General features: G+C 37.0%; 7 protein-coding genes across 8 annotated transcripts; 3 read left to right on the forward strand and 4 right to left on the reverse strand.

Moving 5' to 3' along the window:
- LOC109948258 (cold and drought-regulated protein CORA-like) lies at window positions 893-1986 on the reverse strand. The gene is made up of 2 exons (XM_020560688.1): window positions 1785-1986; window positions 893-1556 (listed from the first exon to the last, which is right to left on the reverse strand). The coding sequence occupies exons 1-2, from the start codon at window positions 1882-1884 to the stop codon at window positions 1207-1209; spliced, it is 450 nt and encodes a 149-aa protein (XP_020416277.1). The 5' UTR covers window positions 1885-1986; the 3' UTR covers window positions 893-1206.
- LOC109948131 (glycine-rich protein 2-like) lies at window positions 4630-5527 on the reverse strand. The gene is made up of 2 exons (XM_020560067.1): window positions 5371-5527; window positions 4630-4988 (listed from the first exon to the last, which is right to left on the reverse strand). Exons 1-2 carry the CDS (start codon window positions 5468-5470, stop codon window positions 4630-4632), a joined length of 459 nt encoding a protein of 152 aa, XP_020415656.1. The 5' UTR covers window positions 5471-5527.
- On the reverse strand, window positions 6751-7415 carry LOC109948281 (glycine-rich protein-like). Its single transcript, XM_020560776.1, has 2 exons — window positions 7309-7415; window positions 6751-7152 (listed from the first exon to the last, which is right to left on the reverse strand). Exons 1-2 carry the CDS (start codon window positions 7385-7387, stop codon window positions 6914-6916), a joined length of 318 nt encoding a protein of 105 aa, XP_020416365.1. The 5' UTR covers window positions 7388-7415; the 3' UTR covers window positions 6751-6913.
- LOC109948132 (zinc finger MYM-type protein 1-like) lies at window positions 9462-11815 on the forward strand. The gene is made up of 2 exons (XM_020560068.1): window positions 9462-10530; window positions 10617-11815. Exons 1-2 carry the CDS (start codon window positions 9462-9464, stop codon window positions 11813-11815), a joined length of 2268 nt encoding a protein of 755 aa, XP_020415657.1.
- Window positions 12886-13504, forward strand: LOC18781613. The gene has a single exon (XM_007215070.2). It carries the CDS (start codon window positions 12955-12957, stop codon window positions 13375-13377), a length of 423 nt encoding a protein of 140 aa, XP_007215132.1. The 5' UTR covers window positions 12886-12954; the 3' UTR covers window positions 13378-13504.
- On the reverse strand, window positions 13480-19249 carry LOC18781847 (transcription initiation factor TFIID subunit 6). Its single transcript, XM_007215578.2, has 13 exons — window positions 18738-19249; window positions 18433-18625; window positions 18029-18115; window positions 17840-17941; window positions 17645-17753; window positions 17144-17247; window positions 16919-17056; window positions 16730-16825; window positions 16094-16218; window positions 15544-15676; window positions 14837-14962; window positions 14649-14757; window positions 13480-14017 (listed from the first exon to the last, which is right to left on the reverse strand). The coding sequence occupies exons 2-13, from the start codon at window positions 18556-18558 to the stop codon at window positions 13641-13643; spliced, it is 1632 nt and encodes a 543-aa protein (XP_007215640.1). The 5' UTR covers window positions 18559-18625; window positions 18738-19249; the 3' UTR covers window positions 13480-13640.
- On the forward strand, window positions 20035-22699 carry LOC18782317 (protein IQ-DOMAIN 1). Of its 2 annotated transcripts, XM_020558849.1 has the most exons (7): window positions 20035-20126; window positions 20250-20374; window positions 20479-20829; window positions 21086-21292; window positions 21596-21709; window positions 21792-22166; window positions 22361-22699. In XM_020558849.1, exons 2-7 carry the CDS (start codon window positions 20303-20305, stop codon window positions 22454-22456), a joined length of 1215 nt encoding a protein of 404 aa, XP_020414438.1. In that variant the 5' UTR covers window positions 20035-20126; window positions 20250-20302; the 3' UTR covers window positions 22457-22699. The 2 variants fall into 2 exon arrangements, with proteins under 2 accessions (XP_020414438.1, XP_020414437.1); XM_020558848.1 differs by having other exon boundaries at window positions 20051-20374.

The raw sequence follows: 22782 nt of genomic DNA on the forward strand, positions 1-22782 counted from the left end.
TTTGGGGAACAAACTTGTACTTGCATATCTATACTAACCATTAATCTGTGCGCTTGCACGATAAATTTGTTGAATTTAATATATTAATTTAGGTTGATTTTAGACATAACATATAACAATTTAAGTAATTTTGGAATAAATGGCCAGTGTTTTAACCAAACTTTATTCAGACTGAAGAAGAAGGAGAAGTGGGAATAAATTAATAGGCTCAAGTACTGAGAGCATTCATAATGGGAGGGTGTATAATGAGGTGTATGTTAAATATACACCCTTTGTGATCGGAATCACCAGCAATGAAGAGGTGTAAACGAGTGTAAATTTGCATCACCACCATGAGATGCAAATTTAGATGCACATATACATCTTTTTTTTACATCTCTTGCTGGTGAAATCTACATGAGAAAAAGTGGACAAAAGTGAGACCTACAGTAGAAAAAGTGAAAGAAATCAATTATACATCTTTAGATTTACATCTTCTCAACATGAGCAAAAATCATATTTACAACTCCTAGAGATATAAAGAGAATGTAAAAGTGGCTTAAACCCTCAAAAATACATCATCCCACTGTGAATGCTCTGATATCAGTACAATGATTAGGCTAGCTATTATAGTATCTTGCTCTCTTACATAACGTTACATAACAGTACAACTGACCAAAGAAAGTTAATCTTGTGACACATGGCATCATCCTAATGTAGATCATACTCTACCATCGCATCAAGGTCATGTTCGAAGAGACCAAGCATGAGATTCGGATTAAAGGCTGGGTGCAGTGGATATATACATAAGACAAACCCATAGCCCAAGCCAAGCATGCATATTCACACATTATTTTTCATTTTTGGTTTTTTAACTTTTGATAGAACATTGGAGAAGAGCGCGCATGGTTCTAAAAAGCAACATTAAAAACAAGTAGAAAGTAGTGAAGATACTACTCTTTTATATATATATATAACACATAAACCAGCTACAATGACTTATATGGTCAGTCCTTGGAGCTAGCTAGCTGGGGTCAAGTCAGGTGATATTTGACCCTTTTATCATGCACTCATCCTCGTGCATGGAAAAAACATATTACATATACGTACATGATCCCATGCATACATGGAGAGCTTATTCATCTGTTCTTCTCTACCATACTTTAAGAACGAACGATTTCTATATGTACATAGTTCTCTCATATAGTGGGTTTAGCTCGGGGCCTTTCAGTTTCCTCCGCCACCGCCACCGCCACCGCCTCGGCCATAGCCGCCTCCTCCACCACCTCTCCCGCGGCCACCTCCATGGCCTCCTCCTCCATAGCCACCACCGCGGCCCCCACCTCCACGGCCTCCTCCTCCATAGCCTCCACCACGGCCCCCTCCGTAGCCGCCTCCACCATATCCATATCCGTCAGGCCGGTTCGTTTCAAGGCTATCGCCTACTTCTTGAGGCTGATCATCAGCTTCAGGTTGCCGACAACATTGTGGGCCGCATCTATAGTAGCCATAACGAGTGCAACACCCGCAATATGGTTTTGCGTCATCTACGGGGTTCGCTTCCTGTGCCTCATCCACTGCACCAGCCACCAGCCATATATATATGTGGCGTTAGTGAGTATATATATATATATATATATATATATATATATATATATATATTCGAACAATATTAATACAAAACCAAATCAAATTCTTGTACATCTTTTGACTTCTTTTCTGGGTTGGTCGATTGTGTGATAAAAGGATCATGAATTCTAAGATTAACTGTCACATGCATGCATGCACATATATATTTGGAATACCTTTCTTCTCATCTTTGGATGTCTCAGCTGCGACAGTGGAAGAGATGAGAACCACAGAGCCAAACAGAAGGCCCAGCAAAAGGAAAGCTTTGAAAGTCATGACTTGTTGAAATCTTATGCTACTCAAATCTCACAAGAAAGATTGCTAGTTTAAGGCAGAAGATGCGAGTGAATGTTAGGCTTTGCCGATCACCGCTGTTTATAGTGCTGGGAGATCCCACTAGACGACACCAACCATTGTGGTGGCATGCATCGTTTACGAGTAAAGACGCAGATTTTAGTCAGCAAAGTTTGACTTCCCCTTGACATATAAATAATATTATGCAATATCTTCCAATTCTTATCATGACTTCCCCTAGACTTGATATATCAAAGCACTCTTGTTATTCAAGCAAAGACACGTGTCTAGGTTGAGCTCAGCTCAGCATGCATGTCAATTTGGACACTTACATACACACCATAACACAAACTCACACGGATACTCAGACAGATAGACACGCATGTACATATGATACTCAAGATCAGGAAGTCTCAGAGCACCTGCTAGCAATTTGGGTAGCCATGCCATTAAGACTGTATCCAGATAGGGCCCGTGTAGCTGGTTGTTGGGTATCAAGTTGACTATCATCAATTTATTCAGTCTTATCTAAATTGTTAAAATAGTACTTAGTCATAATCCAATCCAATTTCTCTTTTTCCTTTTTTGTCCTTTGAGTTTAGACACTGTGTATTTTGTTTGTGTGAGATTGATAGATGATGAGATTAAGAATCATGCATGATATGTATATATATATATATATGGGGATACTACAAATTTTGACACAATTTTATAGTTTTTAGATGCAAACACTTTTAAGGGTTAAGATTAAATGTAATTTTATTATTTATTTATTTTATTTCGATAACATAACAAATAAAATAAAAATATTGAACACACCATTTTTTATTTATTTAATTTTTTTCCTTTATCTGGAAACAAAGTTCTGAGTTGATCTCCAAACACGCAAGGATCTATTCCAGATTTTCCACTCCAACACTTCATGCAATTTTCACTAAATATTCTGGAGATTGTTTGAAAATCTTAATTGTTAAATGTGCTAAGAAGCTATGGATACTTTTTGCTGCAATTAGATGCTAAATTGTTTGAGAATGAACTTGAACTTCTCATGGTAAAAGACATTAAGAAATTCACAAATGTAAGAGGATAAAGAAATTCGAATAGAAAGTAATCCAAGGACTTAGAGACTCAAAGCTCAAGAAAATAACAAAAGAACCAACATACAAGACTGCAAGATGAACCTCTCCAAATTTTGCTGCAAGATAGAGAGAGACAATAGTTGAACCAAACCCCAAACGAATTATAAAAAAAAAGGATCAGAAAAAAAAATTCATACTCAGAGAATTAGATCATACCATTTATTTATTATATTGATTGAAATCTTAGGGGAAAAAAATTAATGGCTAACATGTGAAATATGGGAGAGAGAAGAGCTACTTCTTGTTTAGTGTTGGTAGTGATAGAGGAATTGTCAAAGGCAGAAAGAAGATTTGGAAGAAGAAGAAAAAACATAAGTAAAGGCATGAAGAAAAAGATGACGTGAGAGAAAATGTTAATGCTTTTAGGAAGTTGGGAAAACATAAATGAAGAGAGATAAAATATTCTAGTAAGTTAATTAAAATTAATTTAAACAAATAATGATTTAAAGAAAAAAAATTAATATGTTTAATCTTAATCATTCATTGTAGTCTAATTTAATGGTTAAAAAATTGTGTCAAACTTGCAGTGCCACGGATCCGGCACCATATATGGGGCGGATCCATGGCACTACAAATTTGACACAAATTTTGACACAATTTTATAGCCTTTAGATGCAAGCACTTTCAAGGACTAAGATTAAATGTGATTTTATTATTTATTTATTTTATTTCGATAACATAACAAATAAAATAAAATATTAAACACACCACTTTTCAAGGTAGCATAAATGTTTATATATATATATATATATCTAGCTTCTATTGAGGGATCCCTCAAATAAGATTTTTGAAGATATTCATTTAAAGATCATCTCTACAAAAAATCACTTGATCGATATCATTTGATCACTCAATTAAATTATTGAAATTTAGTACTTTTTTGAAGAACTGTCTGTGTTTATTGATTTCGTAGGACACAATTAGATGTCTAAACGGTTTCTGATTTGTCTAATTTTTTGCAAGGATAATCTAGGAATGAAGAACTAAAATATATATATATATATATATATATATATGAGATTGGGGGGCTCAGCATGCATGTGAATTTGGACATCTACACACACTCACACATGTAGATACATCTACATATGTAGACATGTATCTTCAATGTGGGCTGGAGATGGTAATACAAGAAGATCTACTATAGATTTTGTTGTTTTCGTAGGTCCTACTCCAGTTTGAGGGCAATACAAGAAGCACAACTCTGTTTCTCGAAGTTCAACTGAAGCTGAGTATCGAGCATTAGCTCATACTTCAGTTCATATAGCTTGGATCGGGCAAGTGTTGTTGGATTTAAAGGTGTTTCTGGGGCCAAAGTATTCGTGAAGATAACACATAAAACAGCTACAATGACTTACGGTACCGTCAGTCCTTGGAGCTAGCTAGCTGGGGTCAAAATATTCAGGTGATATTTGACCCTCTTACCGTGCACTCATTCTCGTGCATGGAAAAACATATTACATATACGTACATCATCCCATGCATACATGGAGAGCTTATTCATCTATTCTTGTCTACCATACTTTAAGAACGAACGGTTTCTATATGTACATAGTTCTCTCATATAGTGGGTTTAGCTCCGGGCCCTTCAGTTTCTTCCGCCACCGCCGCCACCACCATATCCACCACGGCCACCTCCTCCATAGCCGCCGCTTCCACGGCCCCCGCCTCCATGGCCTCCTGCTCCATAGCCGCCGCCTCCACGGCCTCCTCCTCCATAGCCCCCGCCTCCATAGCTCCCACCACGGCCTCCTTTGTAGCCACCCCCTCCATATCCATATCCGTCAGGCTGGTTCGTTTCAAGGCTGTCGCCTACTTCTTGAGGCTGATCCTCAGGTTCAGGTCGCCGACAACATCGTAGGCCGCATCTATATATGCCAAAACGAATGCAACACCCGCAATATTGTCTTGCGTCCTCTACAGGGTTCGCTTCCTGCGCCTCATCCACTGCACCACCAACATATATGTGACCTTAGTAAGTACATATATAATATTAATATTCGAACAACACGAATACAAAACCTAGCTATATTATTGTGAGCTAGAGAAAATCAACTCAAATTCTTGTACATCCATCTTTTTACTCTCTTTTTTTGGTTGGCCGATGTGTGATCTAGGATCATAAAATCAGTGCTAATTAGTATACATAAAGTAGACAAAATTAATATATATAAAAAAATGCTAGACCTACCGGATTTTTATACCACAAGTGGTATACAATATTATTGTATAAAAATGTGATAAGTTTAGTATTATTCATATATATATATATATATGTGTGCGAGCGTGCCCGTATAGAGTCGCTAGAATAATGAATAAATTAATCAACCTTTCTTCTCATCTTCGGATGTCTCATCTGCGACAGTGGAAGAGATGAGAACAACAGAGCCAAACAGAAGGCCCAGTAAAATGAAAGCTTTGAAAGTCATGACTTGTCGAAATGTTATGCTAGTAAAAAATCTCACAAGAAAGATTGCTAGTTTTAAGGTAGAAGATGGGAGTGGATGTTAGGTTTTGCCGATCACCACTGTTTTATACCACATTGTTACGACACCAGGCAATGTTGGAGAGTACCGTAAGCAAAGACACGTGTCTCGGTTCAGCTCAGCATGCATGTGAATTTGGACACTTACATACACACGTAAAACAGGAAACGAGCGCTACAGATGGATACGACAAGTAGAAGATCATATATGTACAAACCGAATGTGAACTCCGCTATTGTTTTCTTGGACTGATTATTTTTATTTTGGGTCCTTAATTGGCATATGTATACAAGTTTTTTTTTTCCCACTAATAAATTTTTCTTACGTGGCAAAAAAAATCCACGTTTCACATGTGCCATTAAGACTCTAGCCAGATGGGTGCAGTGTAGCTGGTTGTTGGGCATCAAGTTGACCATCAATTTATTCATTTTTATCTACATGATTAATAGTCTCTACTTGGTCAAAATAAAATAAAATCCAATCCAATTTCTGTTTTTCGTTTTTGTCCTTTCAGTTCAGATATAGATAGATGATGAGATTGAGAACAAGTTGTGCCCAAAACACTCTTCTTTGCTTTGAATGACCAAAGCAAGAACAAAATTGCCGAATATATCTCAACCCCAGAGTTTGAATATGCCCAAAACACTCTTCTTCTGTCGGTTGTCAACTTGTGCGTCTGTGAGATTTTGATTTAACATTGTCCGTTTTAATAAAATTTCTACTTTTTAAAAAATAATTTGCTAACGGGATCTAGCAGAGTGAATAAGAGCCTTGACTTGCAAATTAGAGATTTCATGTTCGAGTGGTCAGATGGTATCAGACTCAAGTGATTTTTTGTAAAGATGATATTTGAATGAATATCTACAAAATAAACGTTTTAAAATAGTAAAATACAATACAAAGTGGTGTTCTATGTATATATATATATATATATATATATATATATTTTTATTTTTTTTTATTTTTTGACCTTTTGTCAGCGAATTTGATTGCCACGTGTGAGTTCAGAGATATCTGACATCCCATACATAAAAGCAAAATTTGGTAGGAAAAAAAAACGTGAACAAATTGCATATAATTATAAACGTTATTGTATATATATGTCATTAATTTCTTAAATCATGGATCGATGACATGCATTACACAAGTACGTGAATAATAAAAGAGCATATATCATCAGCTAAGCACTCATGATAATTAGTTTAATTTTATTTTTTGCATGCCTCGCTTCTGAAGTTTTATTCATACAAATACTGCGAGGAATCAACTACTTCAAGCATTCAGCGCATGCATCTTCAGATCTGCTAATACATATATAATTATCCAACTAATTAAACACACACTGCATGCACATATGCAGACCAGTGGCCTTAATCAACTAGTTAATTAGTTTTGAGGTTGTGCATCAACAACCTCATTAGCATGGTTGCAGCACCTTACGCACTCTCTTCCATTGTAACTGCGCCTGCAGCAACCATAGTAGCAACGCCCTTCTCCTCCTCCTCCTCCTCCTCCATTTCCACCGTGTCCCGGGTTGCCACCGTATCCCCCACGACCCGGATCTCCCTGGTACCCTCCACCATATTTAGCATCACCTACATTGGGATTTGTAGCTTCCTCCGCAGCTGCAGGTCATGTAATAAAACGTGCATTTAACAAAAGATCATGGAGATTAAATGCCTCAAATATTTGTAATAAGTAAGTACTTCGCTTTATTTGACAAATAAATTTTGGTGACTCTAGCATTATTGTTAAGGAAAAGTGAAGCAAATTAAGCTCACCATTTGTGGCCACTTCGGAGGAGATGAGAAGGACAATGGCAAGGAAAAGACCACAGCAAATGAAAGCCTTGGAACCCATTTTACTTCAATTATTCAAAGAGAGACTAGAATGCTTTGGAAAGGAGGAACCATGCCTCTATTTATAGGGAGAGATTGAGAGAGAGATAAAGGGAAGTGCATGTAGTGTCTATAAGATAACCTCACACCCGACAAGGCCACACCAGCAGAGTCTAGTTGGGGGGGTTGAAGAATTGCCTTCCAATTATCATTACTTAGTTCTCATTGCTTCTGTATCCATTTTCATATTATACTTACAATGAAAAAAGAAATCGAAGTTTTAACCTAGCTTAATTCTAACTCGTTGCCTTACTCGATCATCTCTCACTATTTGGATTAAATCTATAAACGAAAGGTCGCGGCACATTAAGCCCAATGCCAAACTCAGAAATGAGGTATGCATAATATTAAAGCCAATTATTATAAATCAAGATATACAGAAACAAATATGATCAGACCGGTTTATTGCAGAATTGGTATAACAAATTCCCATGATATATCTAATTGCATTACATTTATGAACCAAATTATTCTTGGGAGCGTCATGAGTGACGTGAATTGAATCTGATTCCTATCAAATGTCATTTACTCCTGCGAGGGCTCAGGACTCCATGCAAAATTATACACATGGAGTTTTGCAGTGAGTCAGAAAGAAGATCATGGAAGCATGGGGCTCATTTTCACCCATACAAGCCAGTTATGCATAGGCAGCTTGCATTAATTGCTAATGTTCTAGTCAAATAGATACGCAGTGTTATTAATTCACGCTTAAAATATGTAGAAAGTATATTTCATTTTAAAATAAATTGGCAATGAAGAGTAATTCAATACTTTATAAGTCCTTGTTAAATTTCTTAAATTTCTAATGTGGGACTTTTTCATTTTTGTATTCTTGCAGCATATGTCGGTGTGATTATTACACCAAGAATTGACTCCTCATATTATTTCAAGGATACAAGATTAATTATCATCGTCTTTTAGAAATTATCCTTTTCAAAATATTCTACTTCTTCGAGCTTTTTCTAGAACTCTTGTTCTTGTTGGCCTCGTAAGACTGATGCATGCTGACTCAGGAACAAGAAAGTCTTCTATGCAGGGACGGAGCTACAGTGGGGTCAATGGGGTCAAACGACCCTATGGACTCCAAGAATTCAAGGTAGAAGGTCCCTTTGATTTGGTGTGTGACCCCATGGGCTGAAGAAGAGGAGTTGCAGAAGAGTGAGGAAGAAGAAGGTGAACAGGTTTTGTTTTTTTTTAATAACAGAAGCTGGCCAAAACGACATCGTTTTGGCCCAGCTTCTAATTTTTTTTAAAAAACCGGCTGGCCAAAACGGCGTCATTTTGGGCCAGCGAATTTTTTTTAAAAAATGCGCTGGCCAAAACGCCGTCGTTTTGGACCAGCAGCAGCTTATTTTTTTTTTTAAAGACCTGGCCAAAACGACGTTGTTTTGGTCCAGGCCTTTGAAAAAAAAAATAAAACAGATTGTGAAGGGAACATAACAGCCAGTTCTCTTCGTGAAAAATCCCCACCCTCAGCCAGCCTTAGACCTCCAAAACCCCCATTTCCTAAACCCTCAAACCTAAATCCCCAACCTCCACCCCCCACAACTCCTCCATTGCCGCCACTATCAGCAGCGCCGCCACTTCCAAAAGCTTGCCTCCGCTTCCACCACCTCACAAATTCACAATTGAAGGTAAATACTAACTCTAAACCTAAATTACATTGTTTTGATTTATTGTATGTTTCATTTATGAATTTGTTGTGGTTAATGGTATAAATTTGGTGTTCTCTTTAATTGATTTTAGTTATTGTTTTGATTTATTGAATGTTTCATTTATGAATTTTTTGTGGTTAATTGGTATAAATTTGGTGTTCTCTTTAATTGATTTTAGTTATTGTTTTGATTTATTGAATGTTTCATTTATGAATTTTTTGTGGTTAATTGGTATAAATTTGGTGTTCTCTTTAATTGATTTTAGTTATTGTTTTGATTTATTGAATGTTTCATGTATGAATTTTTTGTGGTTAATTGGTATAAATTTGGTGTGCTCTTTAATTGATTTTAGTTATTGTTTTGATTAATTTATGTAGCATTATGGAAAGATTTTTTAAGAGAAAGTCATCATTGGGTAGTTCGGATAGTGTGGGTAGTTCAAGAACTTCAAGTTCAAGACAAAGTGAGTTAGATGAGGTGTTGGCTAATCTTCAGGCAGACCCGGGACTAAGAATTCGTATGATGGAGTATGATACTAATATTAGAGATGAGGTTCGAAGAGCATATCTACAAAAAGGGCCTTGTCAACCTAGAGGTCATTCTTTCCCACAAAGTAATATCTCAGGAATTAATCGACGCTTCATTCCCCAATGGTTTGATGAATTTGATTGGTTGGAGTATAGTGTATCTAAAGATGCTGCATTTTGTCTTTATTGCTATCTCTTTAAATCCAATTTTGAACAAGTGGGTAGTGAAGCCTTCACTGGAGCAGGGTTTAAGAATTGGAAGAAAGGGAGAGAAAGAATGAAGGTGCATGTTGGACCGGTTGGTAGTGTTCATAATAAAGCTAGAGAAGCTGCTACAAATTTGATGAATCAAAATACACATATTGAAACGGCTGTGAGCAAACACTCCGAACAAGCTCGTGTGGCATATCGAAGATGCTTAATTGCATCAATCAAGTGTACTAAGTTTCTATTGAGACAAGGTCTTTCTTTTCGTGGAAATGATGAAAGTGCCACTTCAAGCAATAGGGGAAATTACTTGGAGCTATTGCAATTCCTTGCGGACAATGATGAGAAAGTTAAAGAAGTTGTGTTGGAAAATGCTCCGGGGAATCTCAAGTTAGTAGCTCCAAGTATTCAAAAAGATATTGTCAATGCATGTGCGGGGGAAACACTTGATGTTATCATGAGTGGTTTAAAAGATAGATTCTTTTCTATATTGGTGGATGAAGCACGTGATATTTCGGTGAAAGAGCAAATGGCTGTGGTGTTGCGTTATGTGGACGACTCCGGGCATGTAATTGAAAGGTTTGTGGGGGTTCAACATGTTACCGACACCACTTCAAGTTCACTAAAGGATGCCATTGACATATTCTTTTCTTCCAATGGTTTGAGCTTTTCTAAGTTACGAGGACAAGGTTATGATGGAGCTAGCAATATGAGAGGTGAGTTGAATGGCCTTAAAACAAAGATTTTGAGAGAACAACCTGTGCATACTATGTTCATTGCTTTGCTCATCAACTTCAACTAGCACTTGTTGCCGTAGCAAAGAAGAATATTGATATTGCCTCTTTCTTCACAACCACTAATAGTGTGGTTAACCATGTTGGAGCATCTTGTAAGCGGCGTGATGCACTTAGAGCACAACTTCAAGAAGAGCTTGTGGTAGCTTTTGAAAATGATTGTCTTATCACGGGGCGAGGTTTGCATCAAGAAACAAGTCTCAAACGTGCCGGTGACACACGATGGAGCTCACATTACGGTACCATTATTAGCATCATTTCTATGTTTTCATCTGTGATTCATGTGCTTCAAATGATTATTGATGATAATCTCAATGATAGTGCCGGTGAAGCAAATAAGATTCAAAGGGAAATGCTTACTTTTCAGTTTGTGTTTCACTTATTCTTAATGAAAGCTATATTAGGACTCACAAATGATGTGTCACAAGCATTGCAAAAGAAAGATCAAGAAATTGTGAATGCAATGGCTTTGGTGAAATCATGCAAGGAAAAGCTACATTGGATGAGGAATAATGGGTTTGATGCATTGGTTGAAGAGGTGTCTTCATTTTGTGACAAACATCATATTGATGTTCCTAACATGGATGAGGCATTCGTACTTCTAGGGAGGTCAAGGCGTAATGCTCCAATAAAGACAAATCGTCATCATTATCGTGTGGAGCTTTTTATTTATGTCATTGATGAGCAACTTACGGAGTTGGATGATTGTTTTAATGAGGTAAATACTGAGTTGCTTATTTGTTTGGCATGTTTGAGTCCCAATGATTCATTTGTAGCTTTTGATAAACAAAAGCTACTTCGTCTTGCTCAATTTTATCCTCAAGACTTTTCGGATGGGGATATTTTGGCACTTGAAGATCAACTTGAGGTTTATATTCATTATGTGTGTTCGAGTAGTGATTTCTCTAACTTGCAAGGGATTGGTGATCTTGCAAAAAAAATGGTGGAGACAAGGATGCATCGAGCATTCAATTATGTGTATTTGCTTATTACATTGGCTCTAGTTTTACCGGTTGCTACTGCTTCAGTCGAGAGGGCATTTTCCGTCATGAATATTATCAAAGGTCCACTTCGAAACAAAATGGTAGATCAGTGGTTGAATGATAGCTTACTTGTTTACGTTGAGAAGGATGTTTTTGATTGTATTGAAAATGAAGCTATAATGCTACGTTTTCAAAATATGAAACCTCGTCGTGGCCAATTGTAATTTGTAATGTTGTTTTTTACATGAATTATCAATGAATGTACTATAGTTTCATTTTCAATGTTATTTTCATCTTTAAAAAAAAAAATTGAACTTTTACACTATGACCCTACAAGATAAGATTTCTGGATCCGTCCCTGCTTCTATGACAACCAAACAGAGCCTCTTTACCACTACTTTGGCTATTGGTGTAGTAGAATTAAAAACAAGCAAATACCTCTCTCTCTCTCTCTCTCTCTCTCTCTCTTTCTCAGCTTTATTTCCATTTTTTTTATTGTCCCATAAGAATAACACACAGTAAATGCAAAAATCTGTGTGTTTCTCACCGAAAGTTTACTTTGCCCAATGCGTCCGACCTGCAGACTTTGTGTAGTCAATAGTCAATGTATTCTGAGTTTTGACTTTTCTTTCCGCGCTGGGTAGGCCAACTGGATTTGAAATGTGCGGGTGCCCACCATTTCTTCCACCCACTGAATTGACCACAACAGTTTCAAACTGGAAAATTGAGGCACAATTTTGACATATAAGGTGATGAATTAGCTTTTATATGGCAACATAAAAATAATACTTGTACTTGGTTCTCTAATTTTACTTTCAATGTTCCGGCTAAATTGATGCCCGGTATTAGACCGTTAGAAATTCTTAGAGGATCTTGTAATCTTTTTGTTAGAAAAATAAAATTAACAATAGCATTTGCTAGTGGCCACAACACCTAGGATTTTTTTTCTTTTATTTTTTGAGTCATAGAACGACTCCTAGTAGCGAAATTCTATAGTGAGGGTGCTATATATAACTTCTCATGTGAGCCTGCATATTATCAATATGATCATTTTATTAAATTTAAATAAAATTACTATTCAAATAAATCATACAGCTAATATAAAAGTCCACATATATAACCCATATATTCCACCCATACATTTTGGAACAATCACTGTTGGTCTTTCTTTTCTTTTCAGAATGTAAAGTTGGTTTGGGTACTAACTAACATAAAACCCGTGGATTGGAGAAACGATGGGCCAAAAGAGCAATATTTGTCCCCCATGCATGCGTCCATAAATACCCTCAATACCAATTTGTTCCCCATCTTAATCAAAAGCTTAACTTTCTTGTGATCAAAACTCAAGCTAGCTTAAGAGAAAATGAGCGTAGAAGTATTGGATGGTGCCACAATTGTCAACTTTGTGGAGGATGAAGAGGCATTCAACCTTGCGGTACATCATCGTTTTGGTAATCTTGACACTAACCATGATGGTCTACTTTGTTATGCAGAGATGTTGAAGGAGCTTCAGTCTCTGAGGGTCTTCGAGACACACTATGGCATTGATGTGAAGCCAGACCCAGAAGAGATTGCTCGTGTCTATGACTCTCTGTTCGTGCAGTTTGATCATGACTCAAATGGGGCCGTTGATTTGGAAGAGTTCAAGGCTGAAACCAAGCGTATGATGCTTGCTATGGCCAATGGGATGGGGTTCTTGCCAGTTCAAATGGTTTTGGAAGAAGATAGCTTCCTGAAGAAAGCTGTGGAAAGAGAGTCCACCCAAATCAAGCAGCTGCTTAATTAAGCTCATTACTAGATTGTATTTGTCTACTTGCTACTTTTAAGAGCCTTATGCGAATTGTTGATTTTTATGTTTGATTTCCTTTTTGCTAATGAAAAGTAAAATCACTGTAATTCTTTGGATTTTATGACATGAATTCTGAGTGTAAAAGTTTCGTAACATGAGACAATTTTCTAATCATTTTTACAAAAATTTCTCCCTGAAATCTTTCATTCTATCTTTTACTATGTACATCTAATCATAAGTTTCAAGATTTCTACCAACAGTTACAAAAACAAACACATCTCGGGAGCTGGAACGAAGGAGAGAATGTCTTCACCGAACAACTCAAACAACGATACCAGGAGATGCCCAGAATTTAAGTCATCCTTCCAAACCTGAGTGAGCAGAGCTGATTTCTTTAGAGACCGACCAGAAGCCCTGTCCCTTCTACTTCTGCTGTTTGAAACGCCCTCATTAGGCATCTGCCCAGAAGATGATGGGGGGGCTGCATCAGGATCCCCTGAAGGGGCTGGAGTTGCTATTTCTACTTCCATGTGAGACGGTGAAGAATTAGTTGGCACTAAACCCGTAGGCCCGTCAGTTGCAATTTTCTTCAGGGGTGGTTGCTCTTCCATGTGCTCCACACTTCCCTTGCGTTTATCTTAATGATGCATAGGAGAATCAGAGTTAAGATTTTATCTAAATAATAACCTTGAAAACTAAGGATTCTTCACCCTATTGGACAATCAACCCCATTTATCAGCTTTTCAAATACATCAAAGGGGTGTTTCCTTCATTATGCCAAAAATCTAGTACATATAAGAGCAAAATCTCAAACCGAAAAGGATTGCAGGTGGGAAGGGAAAACAAAAACTCTTTCTTGCACCCATGGTTCTGGCGTGTTACAATTGAAACCCATACAACATGCAACTTAAAGGTGCCCAACCCATAAATATCATAGTATTAGTGCTTCTTGTATACCCATTCGAGTAGTATGATCTAAATTCTATTGCCAGGCATTTACAAATTATTCCAGTAATTTAGTTGATTAGCAAATGCAATTCAGAGTTTTGCAGCTCCCTTGATTTTGATGTGCAGCATGCAATAGGCATGCAGTGAAAGAGGAGCCGAAACCCACATATATGCTATAGTTCCATGCTCGTTTAATCAAATTAAGTAGTATAATCTATTCTACTGGAAAGCAGTTAACAAATCATTTTACCAATCTGAATTATCAGGAAATGAGATTTATTATAAACCAAGCATACATTAACACTCATTGAAGGTCTTACTTGGCATAGTAATGACTCTTTGACTGGTACTCCAGAAAGATTGGGGTGCTGGAGATGGCAAAAGTGGGAACATCTTGAGCCTATCATAAATGCATTGACCCGCTGCATTCTGGAATAAGCATACTCTCATTAGCAAGCCTTTCTTAAAAATTTTCCAAAGATATATAAAGGTATGAAAAGAGACTCACCAACAGGGCTCCATAAACACGCCAAGCTTCATGCCTCTTCATCTCATTCTTTTGCTTGTCAAGAAGCAGCTCTGGTTCAAGAAGTCGCAGATATGTCTCCAGATTTGGCAGCACAAGAAGGCGAACCTGCATTGGAAAAACATCACAAACGGCTAAAAATCCTTACCATAAGTAAAAAAAAAAAAAAAAAAAAAAAAAAGAAAAAAAAGAAAAAAAAAAGATGCATATTTCCCACAAAACACAAATCCCGCAAGAAAGATGCAGGTTTCTAGTGAAACAAAGATTCAGAAATCACCATAGCCTAGAAAAGGGGGGAGAGGGGGGTTAAATGGACTTTAGCAGAATAAAAGTTCAGACGTACTGAGGAATTTATCTCTAGTTTTCTAGATGTGTTTTAATATAATATCTTTACTTTTCTATAGGTAGTCATTAGCAAAAGAGAAAAAATATTGCAAATATCTTCCATTCCATCGTTATTGACCTTCTAGGAATCAGAATAAAGACTAAAAAGATAACCAGGGAGCCAGCTAGCTTCATTTAACAGTAATTATCTTTTCTCATGTATGGAAATAAATGATAGAACGGGGAAAGAAGAACCTTATGGGAAGAACCACGAGGGATATTACTACAAGTTGAACTCATAGTCCAAAACATGCACTGGATAACTGTAAATTAATTTCTTAGTTGCAAGGAGCATGAGGTATTACCACACTGGGGCCTAGAGCAGCTAAACCTTGAATTGCACCATAGTGTTGAGTCAATGTCCGCTTTGGGTCCAAAAATGCATTGACCAAAGTTTTTGTAAGACGGGACTGGAGAGTGTTATAGACATGCCCAAACCTGCAACAGTTCAGAAACTTCAATTCCATAGGTAAGATGTCAAATTCACACCCAAAATCTGAATGGAAAACAGAGATCCACCTCCATCGTATCTAGAGCAATATTTTCAAAACAACAATTTTACATGGTAGATTGATAGCATCGACCGTGTTACAGTGTTAACAGAAACAAGTATTCTATTCTAACAATATAGCATAAAGGAAAAAAAAAAAAAAACCAAAGATTAACTAGAATCTGAACAGAATGTGCACTTCATATACAGTAGGCTGACTAACAAACCAAAATCACGAAAGAGTGGAACTGGGTCTGGACATGACCAAGTTCAAGTCACAAGAGAAGACTAGGAGATGCCAACCGAAAGATAAGCATGCATGAAGGTAAACAGAAATTTAAATACAAGCAAATAACAAGCCTAACCTTTTGCAGATTGAAGCAACCAGGTTCGCAGTGAAGTCCCTAAGTTCCCAATGGTTGTCAGCAAACCTATTGCCTAACCTTTTCGCAACAAGGCAAGTGACCACAGATGGCATCAATTGGTGTAGCTGACCCAAAAAACAAAAGGAAAGGAAAAAAACAGAGGTGTCAGAGTACAACTGCCATATAAATAACACATTTTATCTTAACTACCATCTTACATGCTTTAGCCCCATGATAAAAAACGGAGTCCAGATAAGGGAACCACTCAATATAAATAGGATGAGTTTGAAGAAGATAAACAATGATTACCAATCCATGCATACAGAAATATGAATGTGCAAATTTTGTTCATAACTAGAAAGGAACTGAAAAAAAGACAAGAAGAAGGTAAGGAAAAAGTATAGGTGATATCTTTTGAAGGTCAGTCCAACAAGTTAACAGGGTTGCATCCACCATATCACATGTTTAGAGATACTACCATCAGCCACCCCAAGTGTCAATCCAGGAAAAGACCGAATTCAACTTAGACATGATTGTATAGACGTTCACGTAACCGTATAAAATACATGAATAGACATTAACTTACAAGAGGGTCTCCAAGGAAAAGAAGGAAACAAAGAAGAAAGAAACACTTACATAAGGTTCTATGTGCATGTGAGGATTCTGGAGAAGACTCCGAACAACTCGCATTAAAGCAAATAGAAGTGGATAATCATTCAGACCACGAGAAACCTGATATTAATTAAGAACAGTTGGTATAAGTAACAAATGGCTATATATCACACTCTTATAGTAGCTATCAGCAATAATTTCAAGATTTCTCACCTCATCAGCTATAAAGCATGTGAAATAAGGAACTAATGGATGAAGTCCCGAATCAGTGGCCAAACTCACTAATGCTTCCTTAAAAATAACCAAATCGGACCTACTCACGACAAGCTCAGTGATTTTGTCAAAATATAGCTGCAAAGGCAACAAAAAGAAAGAACATGTAAACAAGATGCAAAATGAAGAAATACCAAAATATAAGAGCAGACAGTGAAATATTACCTGAAGTTCCCTAGACAATATGTGCTTAACTGGTAATTTAATGTCAACAGGAATTCCATCATCCTTCTGTTCATACTTTTTACTATCAGAAGGAGCTGCAAGTACTACAGACACAGAACAAAAGAACACAAGTTAGATTACAAACCCGGGCTAACAAAAGCAGAAAAGTTGAAAATTAAGTTTATTCCAGTTCCCCATAATATATTCAAAAAGAATTATCACTGAATAACAGATTCATTTCTCCATACATTTTACATAAATTAAATTCCAGCAGACAAAACAAAGAATGTGGCATACGCTGCAGACCACGTTTCATGCTACATACAACTTCAAACTTTAGATAGTGTCATATACCCCATAGAATGCTTTGTTTTACCAAAGCTAATTCCCAGAATGACAGAGGTTCAACCTTTTCATATTCTGGAACAACTACAACTCCTAAATTGGAAGTGTGATTTGCGAGCAACAATTATTTGTACAATCTATATATTAGAGACAAACCTTCTACAGGAGCATTTTCTGGAATTGCAGGTTGTACACCTTCTATAGCTAGCCAGTGACAAACAATTCCAGTATCAAGTGGCGCTTTTGGTAAAGGAGCTTCAATCACCTATAGTCAAACAGAAATATGGAACATTAAAAGGCAACATACAAAATCAAGTAGAAAGTGTAATCAGATTACTCAGTAATTCTTACATCTTTAAATTCAACATCCTTGTCGTCGATGTAAAACAAGTCCCTATGTCCAATAGCTCTTTTGAACCGCAAAGGACCCCCAGAAACATAACCATATATTGGCTGGTGAGGAGTAGAATAAGCAAAATGAGATTCAAAAGAATAAACAAAACCACCATGTTAATTTAATTATCTGCAAGACTCCCTCACCTCAACGTTTCTTAAGTTGAGTGCGCCATCAACATCATCAGCCGTCAATCTAGTTCTCCTCGAGTGACGCATGCATTTAATAGCCTCCTGCACTTTCATTACAACCAAATTATACTGGATCTTCCATTGTCTCAATTCACCAAAAATAACTAACTGCACTATCTCCTGTAACTTAAACAAGCTCCTTAGAAGCACAGACCTATTAAGCAAAACAAAAGCAACCTAATTTAGACTATGTCATCACTAGCATAATTACTAGTCTATTATTCATTCTCAATCTTACCACATAAACAAGCAACCCAAATTCCCAAATTACAACTTACTAGTACAACCGCAAATGATTGAAAACAACAATGGCAAAACAAACCCATATCATAATTATGGCAAAACAAGTCAAGAATTACCTGCATAACCTCACGCAGGCGATATTCGACATCGGGAGCTAGAGCGAGAGCAACATCTGGAGACAAGTTGTTGATCCCAATGCTTTGTGCAATTACTTCAACATTCTCTTTAGGCACAATGCTCATTCTCGACGCACCTCCAGACCTCCGTCTCAACAATTTCTCTTGGAAATGGCAAATAGAGACAAGTATGCTATACCCAATAAAGAAAAGATTCAACTTGTTAGGTTAAGTCAAAATGCAAACTTTATGTCTCTTGCTATTTAAAACAATATGCAATAATAATCCAGAACATTATTTCTTACCCCTCAAACTTTCTAGGCAAACAAGCAAAACCCTAATACACAAAAGAGTGAAACCTCGGCGTGAGCACAATGCTTGGCGCTTCGTTCGTTCACTCGGAAAAGAAAATTTCAGACAGGGAAAAAACATCAGATAAAAATCTGGGTTGGGTTAACATGTCAAATATTCGGGTCGGGTCGGGTCTAAAACTGTTTTTCATGCCTCCAACTGATGTGGTGGTGTAATTATTATTTGTCTGTATGATTGGTCTAATCTTAAACTCTATTTGTTTTTCATAATTCTTTTTTAATGAAAATTTGTTTTTAGTAATTAAAATAAAACATCATTTGTTTGTTTTTTTGTTTTTGTTTTTTTTTGGACGACATTTGATAATTAAAGGTTGATGAAAAGTTTGGATGATTTTGTTTTTGTGTCCCATGGAACTATTATTGCTGGGCTAAAACTTCATGCTAGAAAAGTAACATGTCAGTCCCATAGTGAAGAAGTGGCCTCTAGTGTAGAGCATGTGCCAATCTCTATTTATAATCAAACAATCTTAATGGCATCAAAAAGTGATGGAAGAATTCAAGATCAACCATGCCAAAAACTGGCTGCTCGGGATCACCAGATTGAATTGATGAGAATGGATTTCACATATTGAAAGAGTCAATGGCTGTCATGGACTTATATTTTGTTAGATTCTAATGATATGATGATCTTAAATTATTAATCTAATTTAAGATGAGGGAGATTCGAACTTGAATGTAAGAAGAACGGGCTCACTGTGATGGCCAATTGGCATACGAAGTTACGAAGACGACGGTGTAAATTGACCCAACTTGGCAAGTAACACGAATCTGTCCCCTCCTAGTAGTACATCTGTCTAAGTTACTTCAAACTTTTATCTCACACAAAAGAAAGAAAAGAAAAAAGGAAAAAGCTAATGCTTTTTTTTTTCTTTTCCCACTTAGCAGAACAACAAGAAGTAAGGAACTAAATTCCAACAGATTAGGTGTGTATTAATATTCTACCTCTTTCTGAGCATCTCAAGCATTAAGAAAATTAAGAAAACCAGTCTAAAGTTATTGGCATGATTTTCATGCAGAAAAAAATAAACAGCACTTCGCATCTTACAATGATCCAGCAGAGGGCAGAAGTAACCAGAAAGGAAGACATAACCCAAATAGCAAGAAAGCTTTATGAGGCCAATGTGCTGCTAGCCATGTGCAAAAAGTAGATGCAAAAGAAAAAACACCATGCCCTCATCATGTCAATTCTTTCTATCTAATCTTCACTTTTCTGGCTTCTATTATTTTTGTGATTAAAGTACAGATCCAGCTCTAAAGCCTTCAATACTCTGCAGATCTTCTGACTTAGTTCTATCTAACATGTGCTTTTCCTCTAATTAAGATGTATTAGTTTCTCCTGTGAAGCTTAATGTGGTTACTATAATTGAGTGAAAATGTCAGTACAATTATCAACTTTTTCCTGAAGCATATATGTTAACCTCAGCTCCTCTGGATGTTTTCCAACAGAATTGGCAAGAGTCTCCTTTGAGCGTCTTCTTCTTTGGGTTTCCTCAGTTGAGATGGGTATCAATGGAGGTTTGGTCAGGAGTGTCTTTTCAAGAAATAGGTCTTTGGGAACTCATGAGAGCAATGTAAGTCCAATTATATATGTTTATTCATATAATTCAACCCCCTACTGTTTCTTGTGCTGTATATAAATTGTATCATTTTGTTTATTTTTCTTCTTTGGCATCAGGTAAGGAGCAATATGACAGAAAGGAGAAGATGGAGCTCTGTTAGATCATACTTATGTGGGGATGAATATAATTCAGTCCTTGCAGAAAATGATTCATCTTCAGTTAAGAGCTCTGTGGTTACTCCCACACAGCTCAATTCAGTCCTTGTAGAGGACGATTCTTCTTCGGTTAAGAGCTCTGAGGCTACTGTTACACAACCGATGCCAGAAGACTTACCAGACAAGGATGGCATCAAAAGAGAAGTAACTAAGGAAGATATGGAAATGGCAAAGAAGGAATTTTCGGTCTCAAAAACTATGTCTGAAGAGCAAGCAGCAACCATCATCCAGTTAGCATTTAGAGGCTTTCTGGTAACTCCATTCAAAATTATCATCTTGTAGAATTTTATTGTCCATATAAATTTCAAGATAAAGTATTTAAAGATCTTTGATAGAAATAATTAGCATGCTCATGTACAAGGATTTATGTTATAATTCAACTTAGACAGAAAACTCAGTCATCTCAAAATTGTTTTTAGAATATACTATTCATTGATAACTTTGTGAAAAATCTGCTTTACTGCACTGGAAATTGTGGCTAATAGTCATTAGACTGCTTGGATTTCAGACTAGGTGTCAAAATGAAGGAATTAAATCGAAGTATGGTAAGCAGGAGCTTATTGTAGGACCAGAAAGTCTAAGTATGGAGTCTCTGGGCACATCAGTTGAAGTTCAAACGGGAAATTCTGTGGATGTCTACTCAATTCAAGAAGAAAATGTGGCTGCTCACCGCCGGATGCAACAGAAAGCTAGAACTCAGGAACTAAAGCTGAAGGTAGATCAGAAACAACTCTACCTTTTAGTTGTTAGAATTACATAATGTTAACAAATGTGGTAGAAGGAGAACCAGCTGAAACCTTAAGTTTAGTTTCCGGATGTACTGTTTCTGCTCCGTGAAAACTAATTAAGCACATTTAGCATTAACGGCTTCATCATAGCCTTCTTGGTCATGCATTTGTACTCCACATGGAATATAGGACATTTCATGTGCAGGGTGGGATTAGTGAATGCAACAGAAATTTATATACGTACCGATATCGAATCACATACAATCCTTAAGATTTGCTGAAATTTACAGGAAGAATGGGATGATAGCACGGTGAGTAGCAACATATCAAAAATGAGGATTCAGAACAGACTGGAAGCAACGACCAGGCGTGAGAGAGCACTGGCTTATGCCTTTTCACAACAGGTACATATGAAATTGATTCCTGAAAGATGTCCTAGACTCGTGTTACGATTGTCGAATATTCAACTTTCCTATTTGTTTGTAGCTAAGGATCTGTTCAAAGAAAAGACACACCACATCTGATGGCACAGAACAGAACATGGGATGGAGCTGGCTGGAACGGTGGATGGCAACCCGCCCTCCTGAAATCTCCTCAGTCGAAAGTCATATGAGCAATCATGTTGAGCCAATTAACAGCAACCAAAGATTTATTATCGGAAAGAAATTGTTCGACGGGGCAGGTGAAGAAAAAGAGAGCTGCGGATCTAATGAAGTGAATATCCTATTTGATAGCTTCCCAGTAACAACAGCAGAAGAGAAAGATGGCTATAGTCCAACTCAAAACAGGTTTAAGGCTACAAGAAGTGCATCAAGGAGAAAAACTGCGCCAAGCTATGAGTGTGGGAAAGAGTATCCCAAGGTAAGCGTATGCCCCAGTTAAGCATAATCTAAACTGAGCTTCTGAAATGAAATTACCTCAATGGTTGCAAAATGCAAACACCAAACCTTTGGTGTTCTACCTTCTTACTGGATTTGCTTGCATAATGTCTTTTCTAGAAGAAAAAAATTACCAAGTTCCAGCACTCAATGATTGTGGCTTCCACATTGGTACAGGTAAGCAAGAAGGATTGTTCGAGGGAGGCTGAAAAAGATAAAGAGCACAACCCGAAGAACACAGGAAGAATCAAGTACAAAAATGCTTCGTTTTAAGGATTATAAATTTCCGATTATAATCTTAATCTGCCCCTGTTAAAGTAAATAAGGCTATTTCTTACTGCTTACCATGCACCTTGTATGAGGATTCAAATGGTGTCATTGATTTCCCATGTAGATGTTAACGAACAGATCTCCATCTCATTTAGTTTAGAAGTGGAACCTAAGCTAGAATTCCCAAAAATCCATGCTTGTAAAGGAGTTGATTTATGAATATATAAGTTGATGCTTGGTATCTCATGGGCAATAACTTATCTGAGACCCAGATTCAAAACAAGGGCAACTATAAGAACCTCAACTCCAAGGGCCCAACTAAGTCATAG

The sequence above is a fragment of the Prunus persica genome, chromosome G3, assembly GCF_000346465.2.
Source record: "Prunus persica cultivar Lovell chromosome G3, Prunus_persica_NCBIv2, whole genome shotgun sequence".
Classification (NCBI taxonomy): Eukaryota; Viridiplantae; Streptophyta; class Magnoliopsida; order Rosales; family Rosaceae; genus Prunus; species Prunus persica.